Source organism: Zosterops lateralis, assembly GCF_965231275.1.
Source record: "Zosterops lateralis genome assembly, chromosome: 3".
Lineage (NCBI taxonomy): Eukaryota > Metazoa > Chordata > Aves > Passeriformes > Zosteropidae > Zosterops > Zosterops lateralis.
In genome coordinates this window covers 1084357-1107075 of record NC_139764.1, presented here as the reverse complement: position 1 = coordinate 1107075, position 22719 = coordinate 1084357, and the positions used below count along the sequence as shown (strand labels likewise).

Genomic DNA, 22719 nt, shown 5'->3' with positions numbered 1-22719 from the left:
TTAATCCTGACCCACAAGGACTGCAGGAGCAAGGATCTGGGTCTGATCCAGTCCTGACTGACTCCATGGTGGCTGTGGAGATAGCACTGGATATGGGAACTGAATCCACAGTGGATCAGACTTATCCAGGATTTATAGCAAGCCAGTGGGTCAGGACTTCCATGGACTTCAGATGATGGATGTGGGTGCAGGTTCTACCACACAGTCTTAACTTAGGGGCAAATACAGATCCATAAGGAAAATCACTTAAATCTTCAATTTTAGAAAGAACATCCAAAAAGCAAAGAGATTAAAACATCCTTTATAGTCAGCATGGATGTAAGCTACAGGTAGACAATGAAAAAAAAAAAACAGGGTGAGAGGCCACACATTTCATCACCTTGGAACAAGATCTATTTGAATTATTATGGAGAATTTTAAACCAGAGCTGATTAGATAATCCTAGTTTGAAACAACGTATTTATTTTAAATTACCACTATAACCTTATTAATTATCACAAAGAGCCTGATCTATAACAGACTTGTTACACAGAACTCCCAAGTGTTACAGTTCTGTAGTTATGTATTTTTGGTGAGATTACAAACAGTAGAATATAAATTTATCATTATTTTTCATCTAAAATATGACTCACGGTGTAAAGATTAGGTACCATCTGGTTGTATGTAACAAATCTCATTGTACACAAATAACCACCAGCACTTCTAAGCTTTTATCTGTCTTTCAAAGCTGCAATGAATTGCTGGCATTTTGGACACAAAATGTTGACATTCATGGTGGAGGATGTCTAACACAGCAACAAGGAATTCTTATTTGGTGGGAACAGGGAGCATTTATGTTTATCCCTAGTACAGAAAAGCATCCCAATGCTCTTGTGATATTTGATGGAGGCACAGAAAATAGCATGCAGCAGAAATGTCAGAGTTTTGTGCTTAGTGAGGTTCCCTCCTGTTAGTATCTAGTGTTGAAATCCAAGAAGTCAAGCTTGGAAATCTCCTTTTCATTGGAAAAATTTGTTTTATCGATACGGGAACTTGGGCTTCCAACTTTGCTCAGCCAGGATTTCCTGCAGGAAAAACAAGAGAGGGTTAACAGACAAGGAACTGAACACGTGGGGGTTATTCTCTGTCATGCTTTCACTCACTTTTACTTTTTTAAGACCCATAAAAAGCATCTTTCAATAAGGAAATTACCCCAAATCTGCTCTTTCCTGTTCTCCCTCCCTTTCCCCTTTAAAAGCAAACCATACTCTTTAAAGGTATCAGTGTTCCCAGGCGATTTACACAATATTACATAAATACACAGCTGACAAAAAGGCTAAAGCAGATTTACTGCAATGATCCCTTCTAAACACTATTAATAGCATTCCAATAGGTATAATTACCTTTGAAGATTCAATACTGTGCTTTTAGCAAGGACCTAAAAAACCACTGATAACTGAAAAGTGACAGGAAAACAGAATCCCAACAGCCAGTTTGCTCCTTGCTGGCAACTAAAAGAATGGGAACTAGAAAGGAGTGAGTTCAAACCCAGTGAAAAGACATCAATTATATTAGAGCAATACTGATTTGTAATAAATACTGGATGTTATACTGGATACCCAAACACTGTAAATGCAGCAGGTGAGTGCTTACAGAGGTTTATTTACAAAAAATACTTGGCCAGTATTTTTGGTTGTACTAAACTCCCAGAAGTAGAAAAGAGAAAGTATTTTATTGTACCATATTAAAGGAGAAATATATTTTCCCACAAATTTTTCTTGAACTTAGTATAGATATTTAACGTATTACTATTACTAAATTCTGATTTGAAAACAACAGGAGCTGTCTTAATAAGAGTTATGCTAATTAATCCTTTGCAGAATCACACTGAGCATTGTAAACTGCAATATTCTAGCAGTGAGACCTAATTTTGATGTCTTTATAATGAGAATTAAGCACAGAAATTACTTACCTTGAGCCAGTAAATCAGTATATCACATCTGAGGTGCAGAAACACACCTTGCTAGAGACCCTACATGCAAGATTTTTTTTAAAAAAGCAGTTCTTGTCACCAGAAAACACTGCAAAACATCTCAAGGGGCTTCACTGGTTACCAGAGACAAATAATTTCCCCATGAATCATGTTAGCCCCTCACAGACTGGTCTCATCACTGGCACGGACAGTTCTAAACTTGTATTCAATGTGACTTTAACAATAAAACAGAGCATCTTTATGGGAAAACTTCCTACAAAACAGCAACCAGACCCAGGTATCTCATCTTCCAAGTGTGACTTGCTTTATTTTAGCACAGAGAAATTAAAGTATCTGTCAGATGTTTCCACTTCTTCACACTTCTGGTTCTTTGCTGTTTGTTGTGAACAACCTCCCTTCCTGCCTTAAATGAAGCCTTTCCATTAAGGAATATAACACAGGAATAAGAGTCCAGGAGTAAAACACAAGAACACAATTCCCCAATTCTGCTGGAAGCCTCAAGGCAAAGGGGATAAGATTTCCTTAACAGAAGGAAACAAGCCTAAGGACAAACCAGTTCCTTTTGTTTCAGATTCAGAAAAGAACCTGAAAATGGTTCTTGTTTATTTACCAGGAAAGTCTCTAATAGTTGGATGTCCTTGAGTGAGAAGAACGAACACATACTTGAAATACTGAATTAATCTCCTAAAAATACTAGAAATTGCTTTTTAAGTAATGTGATAGTTTGTTCACTATTTCTTTTTTTCTTCCCATTTTGAAGGTGAGCTTATCCTGGACAAAACCACAAGAAACATATTCCTTGTCCAGCCTTGTTGTGGTTTGAAAGCAAAATGAATGAGAGGCTCCAAGTCAGAGATATAATTTAATAAGAAGAAAAGTAAAAAGGTAAAAGTAAAATAAAATAAATACAATAACACAAAGGATCACTGACAGAGTCAGAATACAACCTGAGCAGGATGGTGGAAGCAGTCCAGGTGAGGTGCTCTTCCTGAAGCAGTGATCCTGTAGAAAGGTCTGGGAGCTCTGGTCCTCTGGGAATCCAGTGGGTAACTGCTGCTTGCACTGTCCCACATACCAGCTTATATCCAGGTGAGAATGCTTGGCTCCTCCATCTGGGCAGAGCATCTCACAATAGCATGAGAAGTGTGAAATGGGTCCTTGATGGCCCATTAACAGAGATAACCCCTGGAAGGAGTTACCTGTGACTCATGGGCCATTAGCAGAAGACATCTCAAAAGTCATTAGCAGAAAACACCCCAAAGGCGTTAATGGGCCCTTAGCAGAAAAAGGCAGGGGGCTTGGGAAAACACTAGCCCACCTGGTTTCAACAGTTCATGAAGATGGTGATAGAATAAATACTTTGTGTACATTCTACACTGCAACCCAGGACAAGCCTTCACATGAAAAATTCATCCCTGGGTGCTGCCATCTCCCAAGTTCTACTGGGTGAAGAATAACTACAAACTCTAACCAGAGCAAACAATCCATTCTCAGCTCCACATACTCTCTTTCACATGAATAAGGATGAAGCACAAATTATGAAAATCCAATTAGAGCAACCCAGCTCCATGGAAACTCTTTACAGGGTAGTGTGTTATTCCTTATTCAATGCAGGAGGAAGGGGAGGAGGCAGTACCTGGGAGCTGCACAACTTTGGAGCTCAGCTCTGCATTAAGGGGACTTTACTCAGCCATCTCCCTCTCTGCTCAAGTGACAGCCCAGTCACCAGCACTATGAAGAAGCACATGTTTTACAAGCTCAGAAAGCAGAAAATCACTATTTCCTAGAAGTTAAATGTCATCTTCAATCTCATCACTACCAGGGGTATTTTTAAAAACGGTTTTAACTTATGAGTACCCAGATCAACAGTGAAGAAAAAGTTCTGCACCCTCCTCTTGCTTCACTCAGCTTTCTCAATTCCCATTCACCTCAGGTCTCTTCATGTGTGCAGAGATGAGCTACAATTACTTGCATTTGGAGTCTTAGCTTGTCATTTATAGCATCCATGTTAAAATTCACCACTCCTTCCCACTTCTCAGGAGTGCAAAGACTCCCTCCCCCTCGCTCATCTGAAGCAAATGAGGACATTGCTGAAAGGACACTACACAGCATAGTTTTGTTTTAAAGGATTTATTCCCAAAGTGACTGCTCCAATGAATCCAGAAAAAGAACTAACCTCTAAATAGCCATTTCTGACCATGTTTAATTTTATGGAACAGTTTGGGTTGGGAGGGACCTTAAAACCCACCCAGTGCCATCCCAGCCATGGTCAGGGACATCTTCCATGTGGTTGCTCTAAGCCCCATCCAACCTGGCCTAGAACACTTCCAGGGATCCAGGGGCAGCCACAGCTTCTCTGGGCACCCTGTGCCAGGGCCTCAGCACCCTCACAGTGAAAAATTCCACCCCAGTATCCCACCCAACCCTGCCCTCTGTCAGTTTGAAGCCATTCCCCCTTGTCCTCTCACTCCATTCCCTTGTAAACAGTTCCTCCCCAACACAAGCACTGCATGCCCATGAAATCACTCTTGGCCATGCTCTGATCCCACTGAATTGTGAATAACCATGGATTTCTGAATTACACAACCTCCCTGTCCAGGGGAGGAGCCCGTGCTCCTGAAACAGCTTCCAACCAAACCACACACCTCCCCTATCCCTGTGTTCATGGGGGATGCTCCTTGGAGCTTAAAACAATTAGATCTGTCACTCCTTCCCTTCTCTCCTTTCATTAACTAAAACAAACCTTGCTAAGAGACACTGCCCTGACACACGGGCAACAGAGCCCTTTCCACTCCACACATACTTGCAAAACAACATCCAAAGAGCTGGGTTTGCACCATCCCAGTTTATATCTTTGTGGAAATAGCCTTGCTGTGCACAATATTCCAAGAAGGAAAACACTCCTACCTGTTAACTTGGCAGAATGGAGACTGGCCAGGTATCTGGAGAGCTCCCTGGAAAAGCTATTTGAGGAGTTACATCTCTGTAACACAGGATAATCACAGAATCCAAAGTTGGGAAAGAACTCCCAGATAGATTCCAACCTTTGACCAAACACCATCTTGTCAACTAAACCACAGAACTAAATGCCATCATTAATAATAATAACAATAATTAATAACACTGGCACAGCCCTAAAACCCACAGTGCTTGAAATACTACAGTAACAGAGTTAACTTTCTGATTTTCTGAATAGTATTTATTTTTTAACTCCAATCTCTGCTACAAAATAGATCTCTCTAAAATAAACAGCTTGCTTGGCATTATTCTCTGAAGTATTTCTTTACAATATGAAAACTACTCCTGCAACAGTTCATTTTTGTATGCAAAAAGACAACCTTTTATCCTGATATTGGAGAAATTTACAGTCTGTGGTGCTAGGAAAGGACACGGGAAATGCTCTCCAGCATTAATACATGAGGAACTAGGCACAGGTTATGTTCCTTTCTCTTCACCTCAAGCACAGTGTCACTTAAGTGGATGGAACAGGAGAAACCTGTGCTTTTATTTAGAGGATATATGAGAAAATAATGGCACGGGCTTGTTTACACTTTATTGCCCTTTGTTTAGAATAAAATACTGCAGAGAATGTTAATTCTTGAGATTATATTTACATCTGTGACAGCATATAGACAAGGTTTGCAAATATTTATAAAATCCCTTCAAAAATACTGTTGCCTTCTGCAACAGCACTGTCCAATTTTCATAAATCCTGGTATTTCCACATTTACAAAAGAAACATTGAATTCTCTCTCCTGGCTGTTTGGCTTCTGAGCTTTTGGGAAGAACTTTAGCCATGGTTTTCAAGCTTTGCTCTGTAATCTTTAGGGCCAGGAACACTTACTCAAAAACCTTTGTGCTTATAAACCCCAATTCCTCTGCATAAAGACACCTCCCACCTTTCTTTCCTCGGCTTACTGCAGAGCCATTCTTTTTGCCCCTACACCTCTGCTCCTACTACCAGGAAAATAAGTAATTGTAAAGAAAATTTATAGGGTTGTTGTGAAAAAGCAGCAGGAAGAATAAAAACCCTAGCAAAATAAATAAATAAATGAATGAATGAATAAATAAATAAAGTGTGTTAGGAATACTGGGGTTTGAGAACACAGAAAAGTGCAAAGGAGGGTAATTTTAATCCCATTATTAGGATGGCCCCACCACAGCCAAGTGAGGCGTTACTCCAGAGAATTAAAGCAAGGAAGCAAAAGCAGCAGGATTGAAGGATACAGACCAACCAGTGGGTGGCTGGAATTGAAGGGACCTGCTGAGGCATGTGCATGGTGGCCCAGAACAGAGCTGCAGCATGGAGGTGTGTGGGAGCCTGGCTGCTCAGTGCATCCCAATAGCAGGAATGCCTCGGCCCATTGGGCCTTTAACACAAGGTCTGGAAGTGTTTTGGAAGGAGAGAAAGGTAGTTAATCAAAACTGGTGTTTGAATCTGTTTTTAAACACAGCTGTTAGATGAATGTTGTTAATTTGTTTATATTTCTTCCTTTCCCGCTGCACTCAGGGGCAGCGTTTCCCTTGGGAATCCACAATGAGCTTTTCCTCTAAGTATATGGGAAAGGATGACAACAGCAAGGGCAGATTAGCAGGATCTGAGATTTTACAGATATCATGGGATATGACCCTGAGTAAGCCTCAAATACACATTTTTGTGTTGAATTTCTATTTATAAACTTGAGAAAAGTGACTTATGTGTTTATCATCACATTCTGTATGGTATTGGCAAGGCTTTTTTAATGTCAAAGTGATCCTGGCCAGTTTGCATCAGGAAAGAATTTGGTTCTGTGTACCTCAGATTTACTCTGACACTGGTATCTGATCTATGTTAAATGTCCTCACCTATTACTTTGAAGAGAAGGAATTACCCCACAATGGTAGAAACCAAGCCTGGAGCTGTTTTGGTTTTGTCATATACAATGCCAAGATCAGTTGTGCATTTTCCTGCTAATCATCGTGGTAATCTTCAAGAAGGAGTTAATCATTTCAACATGAGATCATAAGTATATTTTTATTAAAACTTATCAGTATACCTCTTTGTTTAGGCCTTGTTAGGCAAGTCACTTTTGGCTTCTTTCAGAGATCTTATCAGAAAAATCTCAGCAACACTGCAGTCATTTGTTCCAAATTAAAGAACTGAGTGAAAAGTAAACCCAAATTCAGCCATTCCAGTAACTCAAAGCTTTTATGTCCACACTGACCTAGAGAAAAGTAGGAGACAAAGGGAACTTCCAGTCACGCTTGTGTCCTGTCTCCCAGTGCAGTAAACATCCAGGAAGTCAGCAGCAGCAAAAAGGCCCATTGTGTTTTCTCCTCTGTCTGCCCCTACAGGGACGCTTGGCTCTCCAGGCCGACTGGGAATTTTGGCTAACTCCACTCACTCCACGGAATGCCACTCAAGGTTCTCTGCCATTCCACATTTATTAAACCCAAGGCCACAAGAAGCTTAAATGAGGAGTTACTGTTGCTGTTGGGGCACCAACAGAAGAAAAGCTCTTTCTAAAGCTCAGCACCTATCACCCACATAAGACTGAACAAGAACTAAAGCTCTTCAGCCTCTGACCAACTTTACCCATCAAAATGTTAATTAAACCCTTGCACTGGCCATTTCAGAGCCATAATGAATCATCACACTTGACCAGCTCAGCTTTACTTCAAACCCATGTCCTTACACAGCCTGGCTGAAATCCAAGAGCCACGAGTCCAGTTGACCAACACAGTCAGGAATTTGAAAGACAACGCTTCCCTGTTCTGCAGTCCCAGGGCTCAGCTGGACACCAAAGCCACAAGGAACAACACCCACATTCCCACACTTGCTACATCTCCTCAGAGGAGACACTTACACTGAAGAATAATTTAGTATTATGCAAGAACTAAAAATAATGCAAGGCCAAGCCAGAGTAAATTCCTTCACTGGGATTCTGTTTGCCTCAAAAGGCTCCCATACTTTACGAATGTCTGCATAGTTAAAGGACTGGGGGAAAAAAAGTTAGAAGGTTCACTGAGAAGTTGCCATTTCCAATTGTAAAAGTCTTAAAGGAAAGCATCAACACTTTAAAAGCATCCTTTTGTAGAGCTCTGAGTAAGTGTGAGGCCAACATTTAACATTTCCAGTGTTGCAGTGACTACACATAAATTTAGCTTTTCCTAGAATGCCTCTGTTGGAATATTTCACAAGCTAACAAGGTTGGTCTACAGCTAAGAACTTTGGGTTTCTTTTTATCCTTAGTTTGCAAAACAGTTTTGAATTTTTTTTTGTCAAGCACTCAGCCAGCTCAGCTCTATTTTCCCCCAATTTTATACTATGTGATTTAATTTGTTAATTTAAATTGCACACTTTCCAAGGAAGAAGTTCCACCTCCCCTTTTAACCTTCCATCTCCAACTGCTTTTTTTAAAGCAACTGTGATATAATACAGTACACACTTCAGAATATAAGAGCAACAAGAAATGTTTTAAATACATAGTATTAGAGAGCACAAGTGCTCAGGAAAACACCAAGTGGATTCCACTAGTTAATAGCCTGCTTAAATTTTATAAGCTGAGAAAATTTGAGCTGTATCAAGACTTATTTTCATAATGCTCTATTTTTTTGATATTACGGATATATAACTCCAACAAGCAGAAAGCAAAAAATTAACGTAAGGATGTTGCAGGGATTCTGCTCTTGATTTGACAACAGCTCATTCTGGTTTCCAGCACACCAGAGCACAGAGGTGCATCCAGCAGGCAGTCTTTACAAGGTAGGGAATGCTGCACCTGCCATCCACAGGATGCAAATGCAATATTCTCTGAAAAGCAGAGCAAGGACTAGGAGATGTATTATTTATTGTTTCCATCATATACCCTCCCAAGACCCTCTGTCTGCTCTGCCTTGAGGTAAAGCTCCAGACACAACAGCCTGAGGCAGGAGGGGTGCCAGGATGGGATGTGCCAGGCTATCCCTTAGAGACCATATGGAAGGAAACACCTCTTTCCACACTGTCACATCCCAAAGAATTGTATTCCACTTACAGTAAGAAAATAATTTGCATTCTTTATCATGTTTTTCTTATGACTTCATCTGTATTCAAAATACCATTTCTGGCAGACCTAATCTCAATTTAATTTTTCTCTGGCTTTCCAAGTTCCATGAAGTTATCCTTTCAGTCTCTACAGGCAGGTATTAAACACCTCACCCTAATGAAGCCATTCAAGCCCTGATCCCAAACCTCTCCAAAAGGAGGGATGCTGGATAGATCAGTTGAGATATCAAATAAAAGCCAAATAGAAAAGCCAAAGCTACTTGATTTCCTCAAAGTCTACATTGCACCATCTCTAATTGTTGGACTTTATACTTTCTATTAATATAAAAAAAAAATTGACAGAAAATACTTTTTCAGCCCAGCATGCCAAGGGCAAAGCCCATCCCGGGGTCCATGGAATGTCACTATGGATATACTCACTGAGGAAAAACAAACACACTTAAAGCTCCCAGCTATTTAAGGAAGCCATCAGAGCATGAAGAAGTATCCCAGTTCAATGTTTCTTTGTGTAAAAAAAAATTATTAAACAAGGCTTTTAATACATACTGAAATGAGATCTGGGTTCTTGCTGTTCAGTGTTGTACTACATCATGCTTTTATTAAACTTCGTTTTCAGAGTATTTACCTAAAAACATTCTCCTGTTTATCTGGAACAGTGATTAAATGAATGAATCAAGAAATAGATTTCTTTGAATAGTTTTTCCTATAAAATGAACCCAGACTGGAAATCCCAAAATCTCATCTTCCCAAGGAAGGTTTGGAACTTCCTACTTTAAGTTACCACTTACAGAAAACAAAACAGATTGATTTTATTATCATTGAGGGTAACTGGCTTCATCTTTCCACCTTCACTTTCCATGGGTTTGAACATTTTCCTGGTCATTCCAAACCTACCCATTAACAGTATATAATTTTGGCAGTGAGAGCTTCAGACTTCAAAAAATCAGAATAAAACCAGAATTCTACTAAAGGCAGTATCTTATTTCTACCAAAGTCAACACTTATTAGAGACAGGGAGATAGACCTGATGTCTGCTTTTACAAAATTTAAACAAAGAACTACAACTACAGAAGAAGAAATATCAAAATCAAAAGAAATCATGTTTGGAAGACTATTTCATACTATTTAAGTATTCCCAAATAGGACTTTTGTTAACAACTATTTATTAGTTAACCTGCAAAAATTTTTAGTTTTGTTGTTTATGCCGCATAATTCCTCAATATACAGCAGGTTTTGATATGCTTGGTAAGAAGAGAATTATTGGCAAAGCACAAATATGTTCCTAAACCCCATCTTCCTGGGTTTTTTTCCCATTTTTCCTTCAAGCTTCAGGGGTTGTCAAGAAGTATCAGACATCTCATTTGTTTTCTGTAATTTATGCCATTTTCTTTTCTTCCCTTCCCCATTTTTGAAGTTTCCTTTTGCTTGGGAAGACCTGTTCCTGATGGCTTTCCCATGGAGTCTGGCTGCTGCAGGAGCTACATTGGCTGGGATGTGAATTGAGAACTACCAAAAAAAAAAAAAATTCCTGAAAAGCCACAAATCTAATTAGTAGCTCATTTTTCTGAAATTTATGTACAAGTATTTCAGAAAAACCCTCAAATCATTTCACAGTCAGCTTGGAGTTCCTTGGTGCTTCCAGTGACAAAGATTCCCAAAGTCAGGGAGTTGAAACCCTCACACTGAAGACACAGAGGCATTCCTACAACAAAACCTCTCAAAAGGCAAACTCAGGCTCTTTGATTTTGCTCATGGCTTATTTGAGCATTTCTAAGTTTATAGAGAATAAAAGATGCTTTCAGTTTCTGGCAACACAAAGACCTTCAAAGCAAAACAACAAAAGTAGTAATTTGTAGGAGGAATTATGCAGACTTCCAAACATTAGCAGTGTATAATTGCGAAATAATAATTTGGCAGAATTAATGTCAGAACGGTTCATGTCATCGTGTTTTTTATAAAAACAGCTTGCCTGGCTGTCCAGAAAAAACAGTCCAAACACTATATAAATCATATCAGTTAAATATGAACTTCACAGCAGACGCACTGAAATTCAGGACATGTGGGATGAAGAGAGTGGCTAGACCATAGATCTGCCTCCAGATAAAGGCACCAAAAGCCTCCAGGAATTCCCACTTTGAGATAAGGAGTTTTACGATTATTTATGATGACATGACAGATTTTACCACCAAACAGATGTAACTGAGATTATGAAGGAGCTCAAGAGCACATCACCTCTGTAAGTCACATTCCAGGCTCTCAGACTGGGTACCAGTAAAAGGAAGAATCACTGGAAGTCTCTCCAAAGGCACATAAACATAATTTCATCCTTTATAATCTCAACAAGCAGGAATAATTGCCATTTCATTCAGCACAGCACTAAGACATGAGTGCAAAGTCAGTCCCATTTCTTACATCATGCTGAATCCTTGTTCTGTGTTTGGAGAAATGAGTCGTTGCTTATTCTGATGGAATTTTCATCACAAACATGCATGCAAAGACATCTGAAGCAGCACAACTGCTGCTATTGTGTAAATAGATCCTACTGAGGACAAAACTGCATTTATACCTAGAGTAACGTCCTGGGTTGCAGTGTAGGATGTACACAAAGTATTTATTCTATCACCATCTTCATGAGCTGTTGAAACCAGGCGGGGCAGTGTTTTCCCAAGCCCCTGCCTTTGGGGTGTCTTCTGTTAATGGCACATCAACGCCTGTCCCATGAGTCACAGGTAACTCCCTCTAGGAGTTATCTCTGTTAATGGGCCATCAAGGACCCACTTCACAACTCCTCATCCCATTGTGAGATGCTCTGCCCAGGGGGAGGAGCCAAGCATTCTCACCTGAATATAAGCTGGTATGTGGGACAGTGCAAGCAGCAGTTACCCACTGGATTCCCAGAGGACCAGAGCTCCCAGACCTTTCTACAGGATCACTGCTTCAGGAAGAGCACCTCACCTGGACTGCTTCCACCATCCTGCTCAGGTTGTATTCTGACTCTGTCAGTGATCCTTTGTGTTATTGTATTTATTTTATTTTATTTTTACCTTTTTACCTTTCTTCTTAATAAATTATATCTCTGACTTGGAGCCTCTCATTCATTTTGCTTTTCAAACCACAACAAGTAAAAAATACATAAAAAGCTAATCTTGACTGTGACAACTCCACACGGAATATATTCTCAACCACATATAGGTTTCCAATTCCAAAGACAATAATTTTAAAACAAGCCATTCCTCAAACTCTTGGATACCAATCACCAGAGCACATTTCTCTTGGACAGACATACTCAATTATTGAGACAAACCAAACTCCACCAGGAGACTGAAAATCCTGGCACTGGGAAGTCAATAGATGTCAGAACCCAGTCAGCAAGGACTTCTAGGAATTCATTAGCCAGTGAACACATGTAATGCTGATCCCAAGCATTAAACACACAATGCCATAACCAACTGTCCTGGGTTGCAGTGTAGGATGTACACAAAGTATTTATTCTATCACCACCTTCATGAACTGTTAAAACCAGGTAGGCTAGTGTTTTCCCAAGCCCCCTGCCTCTTCTGCTAATGGCCCATTAACGCCTTTGGGGTGTCTTCTGCTAATGACTTTTGGGGTGTCTCCTGCTAATGGCCCATGAGTCACAGGTAACTCCCTCCAGGGGTTATCTCTGTTAATGGGCCATCAAGGACCCATTTCACACTTCTCATGCTATTGTAAGATGCTCTGCCCAGGGGGAGGAGCCAGGCATTCTCACCTGGATATAAGCTGGTATGTGGGACAGTGCAAAGGCACTCATCCACTGAATTCCCAGAAGAGCAGGGCTGCCAGACCTTTCTACAGGATCACTGCTTCAGGAAGAGCACGTCACCTAGACTGCTTCCACCATCCTGCTCAGGTTGTATTCTGACTCTGTCAGTGATCCTTTGTGTTATTGTATTTATTTTATTTTACTTTTACCTTTTTACCTTTCTTCTTTTTAAATTATATCTCTGACTTGGAGCCTCTCATTCATTTTGCTCTCAACCCACAACATTTTTTGGTGCCCAACGTGGGGCAGCGGCACTGAGAAAAGTCAGAACTACAGTTTTGTATTTGAGAAGACACCTGTTTGCTATGATGCTCAACATGCTTACATGTGTCTTATACCTATCTCTCTATATTTTTCCACACATGGGGTACTATCTGCCGGTCTTAATGCTCCTGTGTAGACCAGGATATGGTACTAAAATTGCCTTATTGGTCTACTATGTCCATTGCTTGTTAAACTCCGAGGCAATGAACAGCATTCAAAATATATACCCAGTTTTGGATTCGTGTCCTGGTCTAGGATGCTACAGCTGGAGCCTCAACAATCTCACTCAGCCCCCGTGGGGAGGAGTAAAGAATGATTTTTTCCAGCTTTTTAGGCACCACACAGCAGTTTTTGAAAATATTGAGTACCCTCTGGATGCCAAGGACAGTATTATGTTATTGTCATCCCTGCTTTCTCTTCTCTGCACAGCCCTTTGTTTTTTCTGCACCATACTTAGGAACAAAACACTACCTGGTGTGATACAGCATGTTCCTAAGGAAGAGGAAGAGGGAAAGAGAAGCAAAGCAACATCATCAGCATCTACACAAACTATTGCAGAAGAGAAAGAAGCCAAAAGTGAATCAACAGTGTCTGCATCTACACAGACCACCACAGAGGAGAAAGAAGCCAAAAGTGAGGCAACAGTGTCCACATCTACGCAGACTGTCACAGAGGAGAAAGGAACCAAAAATGCCGTCAGCATCTCCACACAGACCGTTACTGAACTGGAACAACCTAAACCAATAGCAGTTGCCACCACTCAGAAAAAGAAGTCAAGGAGCAAATCAGTCCGCGTAGTGACTGACGAGGATGTAGCAGGACCTTCGCAGCCAGCAGAGGAGACAGAGATAGAGATTATTACTCGCTCTCTATCCCTGGGTGAGTTGCGTGACCTACGAAGGGAATTCACCCGCCAGACCAATGAGTCCATCCTGACCTGGCTGCTCCACATCTGGGACGCTGCAGCCAATGACACCATTCTGAATGGAATTGAGGCCAGGCAACTGGGATCGCTGTCCCGGGATGTGGTCATTGACCAGGGGATTGGGAAAACCCAAGAACCTCTCAGCCTCTGGCAGCGACTGCTAACAAGTGTGAAAGACAGATACCTTTGTAAAGAAGACCTCCAAGTGCACCAAGGCAAATGGAGCACAATAGAACAAGGTATCCAATGTCTGAGGGAATTGGCTGTGCTGGAGATCATTTTTTCAGAAAACGAGAGATTTCCTAAAACCCAGATGATGTCCAGTGCACATCACGGATGTGGCTGAAACTTGCACGGCTTGGACCAGAGATGCACTCACATTACCTGGCAACACCGCAATGGAGAAAAGGTGAAGACAAGGTGAGTGTCTTGGCTAATAAATTAAGAATTTACAAGGACACTGTCATCGCCCCAGTTCGCACCCATGTCTCATCTGTGGAAATGCAACTGGCTGAGCAAGTCCGGAGCTTGATTGAAGAAGGCCATCAGAAACTGAAAAAAGAACTTAAGGAAGAAATTTACCATATCTCACCAGAGCCGATGAGAGTCTCTGCCATTAGGAGCAGGCGACCCCAGCCAGGGAGAGAGGATACACACCACGAGGTAACCTCTGGTCTTTTCTTTGAGAGCATGGAGAAGACATGAAAAAGTGGGATGGAAAACCCACCTCCTCCTTAGCAGCCCAGGTACGTGAACTGAAAAGAGGAACACCTACCACAAGAAGCCCATCTAGAATCAAGGTTGCCCCAGTCTCTCAGAACTCCAGAAGGTACAGGAATGATGATATGACTGATCCTCTGGAAGGGACCTCAGAAACATACGTACAGGAGGAGAACAATATATGCCATGACCAGGAATAGGGGTGCCCTGCCTCTAGCCAGGAAGAGGAAAGGGATAATCAGATCTACTAGACTGTGTGGATCCGATGGGCTGGCACATCTGACCCAAAAAAATATACAGCGTTGGTTGACACTGGGGCCCAATGTACCATGATGCCATCAAGGTATGTAGGAACAGAATCCATCTCTATTTCTGGGGTGACAGGAAGGTCCCAGGAACTGACTGTATTAGAGGCTGAAGTGAGTTTAACTGGGAACGAGTAGCAAAAACATCCCACTGCAACTGGTCTAGAGGCCCCATGCATTCTCGGCATAGACTATCTCAGGAATGGATATTTCAAAGACCCGAAGGGATATCGCTGGGCCTTTGGGATAGCCGCAGTTGAGAAAGAAAACATCAGACAGTTGAATACTTTGCCTGGTCTCTCAGATGACCCCTCTGCTGTGGGACTGCTCAGAGTCGAAGAACAACAGGTACCAACTGCCACAACAACAGTACACCGCCGCCAATACCGCACTAACAGAGACTCTGTGATTCCCATACATGAGATGATTTGTAAACTGGAGAGCCAAGGGGTGGTCAGTAAGACTCATTCACCTTTCAACAGCCCAATATGGCCTGTGCGTAAGTCCAGTGGAGAATGGAGACTGACGGTGGATTACTGTGCTTTGAATGAAGTCATGCCACCACTGAGCGCTGCTGTGCCAGACATGTTAAAGCTTCAATATGAGCTGGAGTCCAAGGCAGCAAAGTGGTATGCGACCATTGATATTGCCAATGCCTTCTTCTCCATTCCTTTGGCAGCACAGTGCAGGCCTCAGTTTGCTTTCACCTGGAAGGGCGTGCAGTACACCTGGAACCGACTGCCCCAGGGGTGGAAACACAGCCCCACCATCTGCCATGGGCTGATCCAGGCTGCACTGGAAAAAGGTGAGGCTCCGGAACATCTGCAGTACATCAACGACATCATCGTATTAGAGAACACCCTGAGAAAGGAGAGAAGATTATCCAAATTCTGTTGAAAGCTGGTTTTGCCATTAAACGAAGTAAGGTTAAGGGACCGGCTCAAGAAATCCAGTTCCTGGGAGTCAAGTGGCAAGATGGACGTTGCCAAATCCTCACAGAGATAATAAACAAGATCACTGCCATGTCCCCACCTACCAACAAGAAGGAAACACAAGCTTTCCTAGGTGCCATAGGCTTCTGGAGGATGCACATTCCTGAGTATAGTCAGATTGTGAGCCCTCTCTATCTGGTTACCCGCAAGAAAAACAATTTCCACTGGAGCCCTGAATAGCAACAAGCCTTTGTTCAGATCAAACAAGAGATTACTCACGCAGTAGCCCTTGGCCCAGTCAGGACGGGACCAAATGTGAAGAATGTGCTTTACTCTGCAGCCGGGAACAACAGTCTGTCCTGGAGCCTGTGGCAGAAGGTGCCTGGGGAGATTCGAGGCCGACCATTGGGATTCTGGACCCGAAGTTACAAAGGCTCTGAAGCCAACTACACTCCCACAGAGAAGGAGATCTTGGCCGCCTATGAAGGAGTTCAAGCTGCCTCAGAAGTGATTGGAACTAAAACACAGCTGCTTCTGGCACCCCAATTACCAGTGCTAGGGTGGATGTTTAAAAGAAAAGTTCCCTCCACACATCATGCCACTGACACCACATAGAGCAAATGGATTGCTCTCATCACACAGCGCGCCCGTATTGGAAACCCAAATCCCCCTGGGATTCTGGAAGTTATAACAAACTGGCCAGAAGGTAAGAATTTTGGATTATTGTCTGATGAAGAAAAAAAGCAAGTAACACGTGCCGAGGAACCCCCACCATACAATAAGCTACCGGAGACTGAAAGACAATATGCTCTCTTCACTGATAGGTCCTCTCAAATTGTAGGCACTAACAAAAAATGAAAGGCTACAGTTTGGAGCCCCACACGACAAGTTGCACAGGCTACCGAAGGACAAGATGGATCAAGTCAGGTTGCAGAGCTTAAAGCTGTCCAGCTGGCTTTAGATATTGCAGAACGAGAGAAATAGCCGAGGCTCTATCTCTACACTGACTCATGGATGGTAGCTAATGCTCTGTGAGGATGGCTGAATCGCTGAAAAAAGGCCAACTGGCAGCACAGAAGAAAACCCATCTGGGCCGCTAACATTTGGCAAAACATCGCTGCCCGAGTAAAGAGACTGACCGTGAAAGTTCAACACGTAGACACACACGTACCCAACAGCCGAGCTAATGAAGAGCATCACAACAATGAGCAGGTGGACAAAGCTGCCAAGGTAAAAGTATCACAAGTGGATCTAGACTGGCAGCACAAGGGAGAACTGTTCCTAGCTCGTTGGGCCCATGATGCCTCTGGTCATCAAAGAAGAGATGCGACACACCGATGGGCCCGTGACCGCGGGGTGGACCTTACTATGGACAGCATCTCCCAAGTCATCCACAACTGTGAGACCTGCGCTGCAATCAAACAGGCCAAGCGAGTAAAGCCTCTGTGGTATGGTGGACAATAGCTGAAGTACAGGTATGGGGAAGCCTGGCAAATTGACTACATCACCCTTTCCCAAACCCGCCAAAAAAAGCGCTACGTGCTGACCATAGTGGAAGCCACCACTGGATGGCTGGAAACCTACCCTGTGCCTCATGCCACTGCCCGGAACACGATCCTGGGCCTAAAAAAACAAGTCCTGTGGAGACACGGCACCCCTGAGAGAATTAAGTCAGACAACAGGACCCATTTCAAAAACAGCCTTATAAACACCTGGGCCAGAGAACATGGTATTGAATAGATATATCACATTTCTTATCACGCACCAGCTGCCGGAAAAGTTGAACAGTGCAATAGACTACTAAAAACTACCCTGAAAGCACTTGGCAGGGGGACCTTCAAGAATTGGGAAATAAACTTAGCCAAAGCTACCTGGATGGTCAACACCCGAGAGTCTATTAATCAAGGTGGTCCTGCCCAGTCTGAACCCTTGCACACAGTGGATAGAGATAAAGTCCCTGCAGTACATATAAAAAGCATTTTAAGGAAGACTGTTTGGATTAATCCCGCCTCAGGAAAAGGCAGACCCATCCGTGGGATTGTCTTTGCTCAAGGACCTGGTCACACTTGGTGGGTAATGCAAAAAGATGGAAAAACCCATTGTGTACCACAGAGAGACTTAATTTTAAGTGAGAACAGTGTGTAACATTTTATTCTCTATGTGTATGCATATCTTTGTAAGAATGTATTGATTTGGATATGATGTAGATGGTAATAGAATAAGGGGTGGACTATGTCCTGGGTTGCAGTGTAGGAGGTACACAAAGTATTTATTCTATCACCATCTTCATGAACTGTTAAAACCAGGTAGGCTAGTGTTTTCCCAAGCCCCCTGCCTTTTTCTGCTAATGGCCCATTAACGCCTTTGGGGTGTTTTCTGCTAATGACTTTTGGGGTGTCTCCTGCTAATGGCCCATGAGTCACAGGTAACTCCCTCCAGGGGTTATCTCTGTTAATGGGCCATCAAGGACCCATTTCACACTTCTCATGCTATTGTGAGATGCTCTGCCCAGGGGGAGGAGCCAAGCATTCTCACCTGAATATAAGCTAGTATGTGAGACAGTGCAAAGGCACTTATCCACTGAATTCCCAGAAGAGCAGGGCTGCCAGACCTTTCTACAGGATCACTGCTTCAGGAAGAGCACCTCACCTGGACTGCTTCCACCATCCTGCTCAGGTTGTATTCTGACTCTGTCAGTGATCCTTTGTGTTATTGTATTTATTTTATTTTACTTTTACCTTTTTACCTTTCTTCTTAGTAAATTATATCTCTGACTTGGAGCCTCTCATTCATTTTGCTCTCAACCCACAACACCAACCTAATACAGAGCTGCTGCATCAGTTTTCTTTGCAGTCAAGGACATTTGGCTATAGAACTTGAGAAATTATTAAATATTTCAAATTACATCAATCATTTTCCTGCCCTTGTATGAAATTCTGTGTGTGGACTGTGGAGCTCAAATAAAGAATCTTGCATTACAAGTTCAGAATTCCCACATGGAACTTGGCTCCCCAGCTCCTTTGCCACAGGACAAACGACACAAGGAGTATTAGCAAGGTGCCTGCAAGTACAGAAATGCATCTGTACCAGAGAACAACTTTCCCCCACAATATAAAGGAACAAAAGGCATTTTTATTTAATCAAAGCTTCAGTTTGGGCTTTAAACTTAGGATATCACAGGCTTACCTACATATTTATTTGTTAACTGAAACAATGAAAACAAGTTCAGGATTCAAATATTGACAGATCTACTATCATGATGTAAATCTTTCTGTTCCTTCATTCTCCTTTGACTTGATGATAGAAACAACCTTCTCCCCTTTATGTCATATTGCTTATTTACCCCTATATTGATACAGTATGTAGAAAAATACTATGACATTTCCTTAATTTTTAACCCTATCAAATAAACAAGACTCCACATTTCAGCTTTAAATTATTATTTTCACCCCATTTTTAACTGTTGGACATTTTTAATGTCTTACCTTTCTCAATACTGGAAGACAAAGCCCCAAAATTCATAAATATCGATAGGTCCATTTCTTAAGGGTCTTTTATCTTCAAGCTGTATGTTAAGAATCAGTTCAGTGACCACCTAGGAAACCTAACCATTACAATAATTTTCTGCTCTGGATATTAATTTATACATACTTTTAAGCCAGGAGTCTGATCCCCTACAAATACACCCAAACAACTGATGATATAACTAACTCGAGGATTAAGTCCACCAGCTTGAGAAAACTGGGCTGAGCTTCTCAGACAAAGAAATCCAGCAGGAACTTCAAGGGGCAACACCTCCAGCTAAAAAGCAACACAGTTACGGTTGAGGTCCAGAATATTTCATTAAATATTAATATCTCCTGCTTTGCCTTGTTCCTGCAGCAGCAAAAGGATAAAGAGACAGAAAAACCTGCCCAGCTAATCAAGTTGTAGGTGCTAGTTAAATGAAGCCTTGACTCCTCCACCTGTGTTAAGAGAGCCAGAACAAGCTCCCTGAATTGCTGGAGCAGATTTTCTCCAAACCCCACAGCACTCACAGATCCAAAATGCTGGATGGCTCCTAAGAACTGTTAATGGGATGACAGTTCCTTACCTTTCACAAAACACAGATCACTGATTTTATTAGGAAAAGACACATATTTTTCCCAGATATACAACTGATACATGGCTCGGGTGACCAGCAAACACCAACTTGACCAAACCCTGAAGCAACACAGCAGAAAATAAAACCTCTTTATACCACCTAAACACATTTACAAGATTAATTAGAAAACATCAGGGAGAACCCTAAGGAGAACAAATTACCAGAACAGAAAACTATGCATAAACAATTCAGGCCTTTATCTGCATGTATAATTTTAACACAATTACATTTACCACGAGCACATGGGACAAAAACAGTTGTGTGGCTGTAGCTTTAACATGAACTATAAGGAGCTCAAAGCTGCCACATTTAAACAGGGCAGCCACACAACTCTGATGGAAACCTGGCTGAACAGCAGATCCAAATAGAGACACTGAACAAGGTTCAGGGAACACCTTATTCAGAATAAGGAGCAGCTTTCCCATTCAGTTTTATGAGGATTAATCTTTTTGTCTCTCTCATTTTTGTCTCTTTGACACGGTTACAAATCAAGGCTACCTTGCCATATCTACAGTTCATTGCACGCCTTAGCTGCCAGCTGTATGTTCCCAGCACTCTACTGCTTGGTGGCACAGTGTTGACTTAGGAACTCAGCAAAATGGACAGATGAAACCTAAGGAATTGGTTTAAAGCAGAATTAAATGTGGCAAAGTATAAACAAGACCAGTGTGCCTAAATCTGCACAGATCAAGGCAGAGCAACAGCTCTCCACAACACCCGAGCTCCACATCCTCTGGTTTTGTTTGGAACAGCCACAACGTGCATCAGCACTGGCAGAATTGGAATCCCAGGGTGGGTCAGGTGAAAATGGACTACTGTGGCTCAGTCCCACCATCCCAGAACACACAACACAGGATTGTATCCAGCTAGTTCTGGAACACCTCCAGAGAGAGAAACTCCACAGCCCCTCTGGGCAAACTGTTCCAAGAAGTTCTTCCTCCTGTCCAGGTGGAATCAGTTCCTGCTTGTTTGTCTTGTGCCATGCCTGGGCCCCCTGGAAAAGAGCTGGGTCCCTGCACACAGGGACACCTCGGGCTGAGGGCCCTCTCAGCTGGGGCCCCTCTGGAGGCTGAACAGCCCCAGCTCCCTCACCTTTCCTGGACAGGGAGATGCTCCAGGCCCTTCCTCATCTCCACAGCCATTGCCAGTCCTGCTCCAGGAGCTTCCTGGGCCTCCAGTCCTGATGATCCCAGGACTGGACATAGAACTCCAGATGTGCCTCCCAGGGCTGGGCAGAGGGGCAGGACTCCCTCCCCAACCTTCTGGGAATGCTCTTCCAGGGCATCCCAGGTCCCATCAGTTTTCCCAGCCCCCACAGCACTGCTGATCAAAGATACCTTGGTGTCCACTAGGATCCCCAGCTCCTTCTCCACAGAGCTGATTTCCAGCAGGATGGAAGGAAAAGTCTATGGAGAATGAGGGTACCACCCCACACCTCCTGAGGAGGTTCCTTGGCTGCTGAGAAGTCTGTAGGAGGCAGAGACAGAACAGCTCCAGTGTGTGAGGGGACACCAAGTGACAGGTGACAAGGACCAAGCTTTCCTTTTGATCCCCGTCCTCACACATGGAAGAGGATCAAAGAACTGAGTACACTTTCCACTCCTGTGCTTCTATAAAAATCATTTTGTAGGCTGCTCCAAAGCAACAGAGCTCAAAGCTGGGGATTTTTATGTAAAATGTGATAAAGAGGACCTAAATCTGTTCCATGATGTTACTATGCAACATTCAAACTGCACCCTTTCCTGATATATTTTTAAAATAAATCCACTTTCAAAGAAAATTCCAGGTCCCAAGCAATCACTTATTACTTACAGTTCTTCAGGGCACTTCAGTGAATCCTGGGAGAGATTGTGTTTGCTAAAGAATGCAAAACACTTCCCTTATGGCAAAATTCTTTCAGACAAAGAAACTGTTGCTGGCTAGAGAATACAAACCATCCCAGCTCATCAAAGGGATTTTTTGTAAAGCAAATTATTCTTCATTAATTATTACTTTATATGCATTCACCACTATTAGCAGCTGTTTCACACATATTTATTTCTCTTGAACTGATATTCAGCCCTGTGAAATAACACAAAATAAATGAGGCATAACTTTGAAGGTCACCTTCTCCCAAACACCTTTCAGGAACCTCCAGTCAAAAATCCAGGAGTTCAGTAAACCCTTCAAAAATCCCAAATTAGAAATTTTTATTTTTCTGGAAGTTCAAAAGCATTTTGAGCTACCAAGTGGGACTGAGCACCGAAAAGCCTTTTAATATTTTAGAATCAAAAACACTCCCAATAATTGAAAAGTTAAAGTTGATTGAGTTAAAGAAATTCAGGCCTGTCTGACTCTTCATCAACAATCAACTTCATAATGAAGAAGCACAAAGTCTTCGAGTCTGCATATTTAAAATTCTTATATAACTTTCTTTTAACAAGCCATGATGCTCTCTGGCTTCTCTGTTTTACTGCCATGTAGAATATATTCTTTCCCTTTTTAACTGATTTCTAAATAATATAGTTCTCCAAATGACTAAGAGTTCCAGCCAGTTTGGTTCTTCAGTGATGTTAGAAATTTTTAATCTATTAAAGAAAATCCTGGAAAACTGTATTAATAAGGCACTCCAAAAATTAAAAAGTA

General features: G+C 42.1%; 1 protein-coding gene across 2 annotated transcripts in view; it reads right to left on the bottom strand.

Annotated features, from left to right (window-relative positions):
- Window positions 1-285: 285 nt before the first annotated feature.
- Window positions 286-22719, bottom strand: part of ACYP2 (acylphosphatase 2) — a 51321-nt gene continuing 28887 nt past the window's right edge. The window contains exon 5 of one of the 2 annotated variants that reach the window (XM_083858139.1): window positions 286-1064. In XM_083858139.1, coding sequence (XP_083714265.1) covers window positions 950-1064 — 115 coding nt within the window. In that variant the 3' untranslated portion in view covers window positions 286-949. The remainder of the gene's footprint in view (window positions 1065-22719) is intronic. The other variant, XM_083858138.1, reaches the window with a different exon arrangement.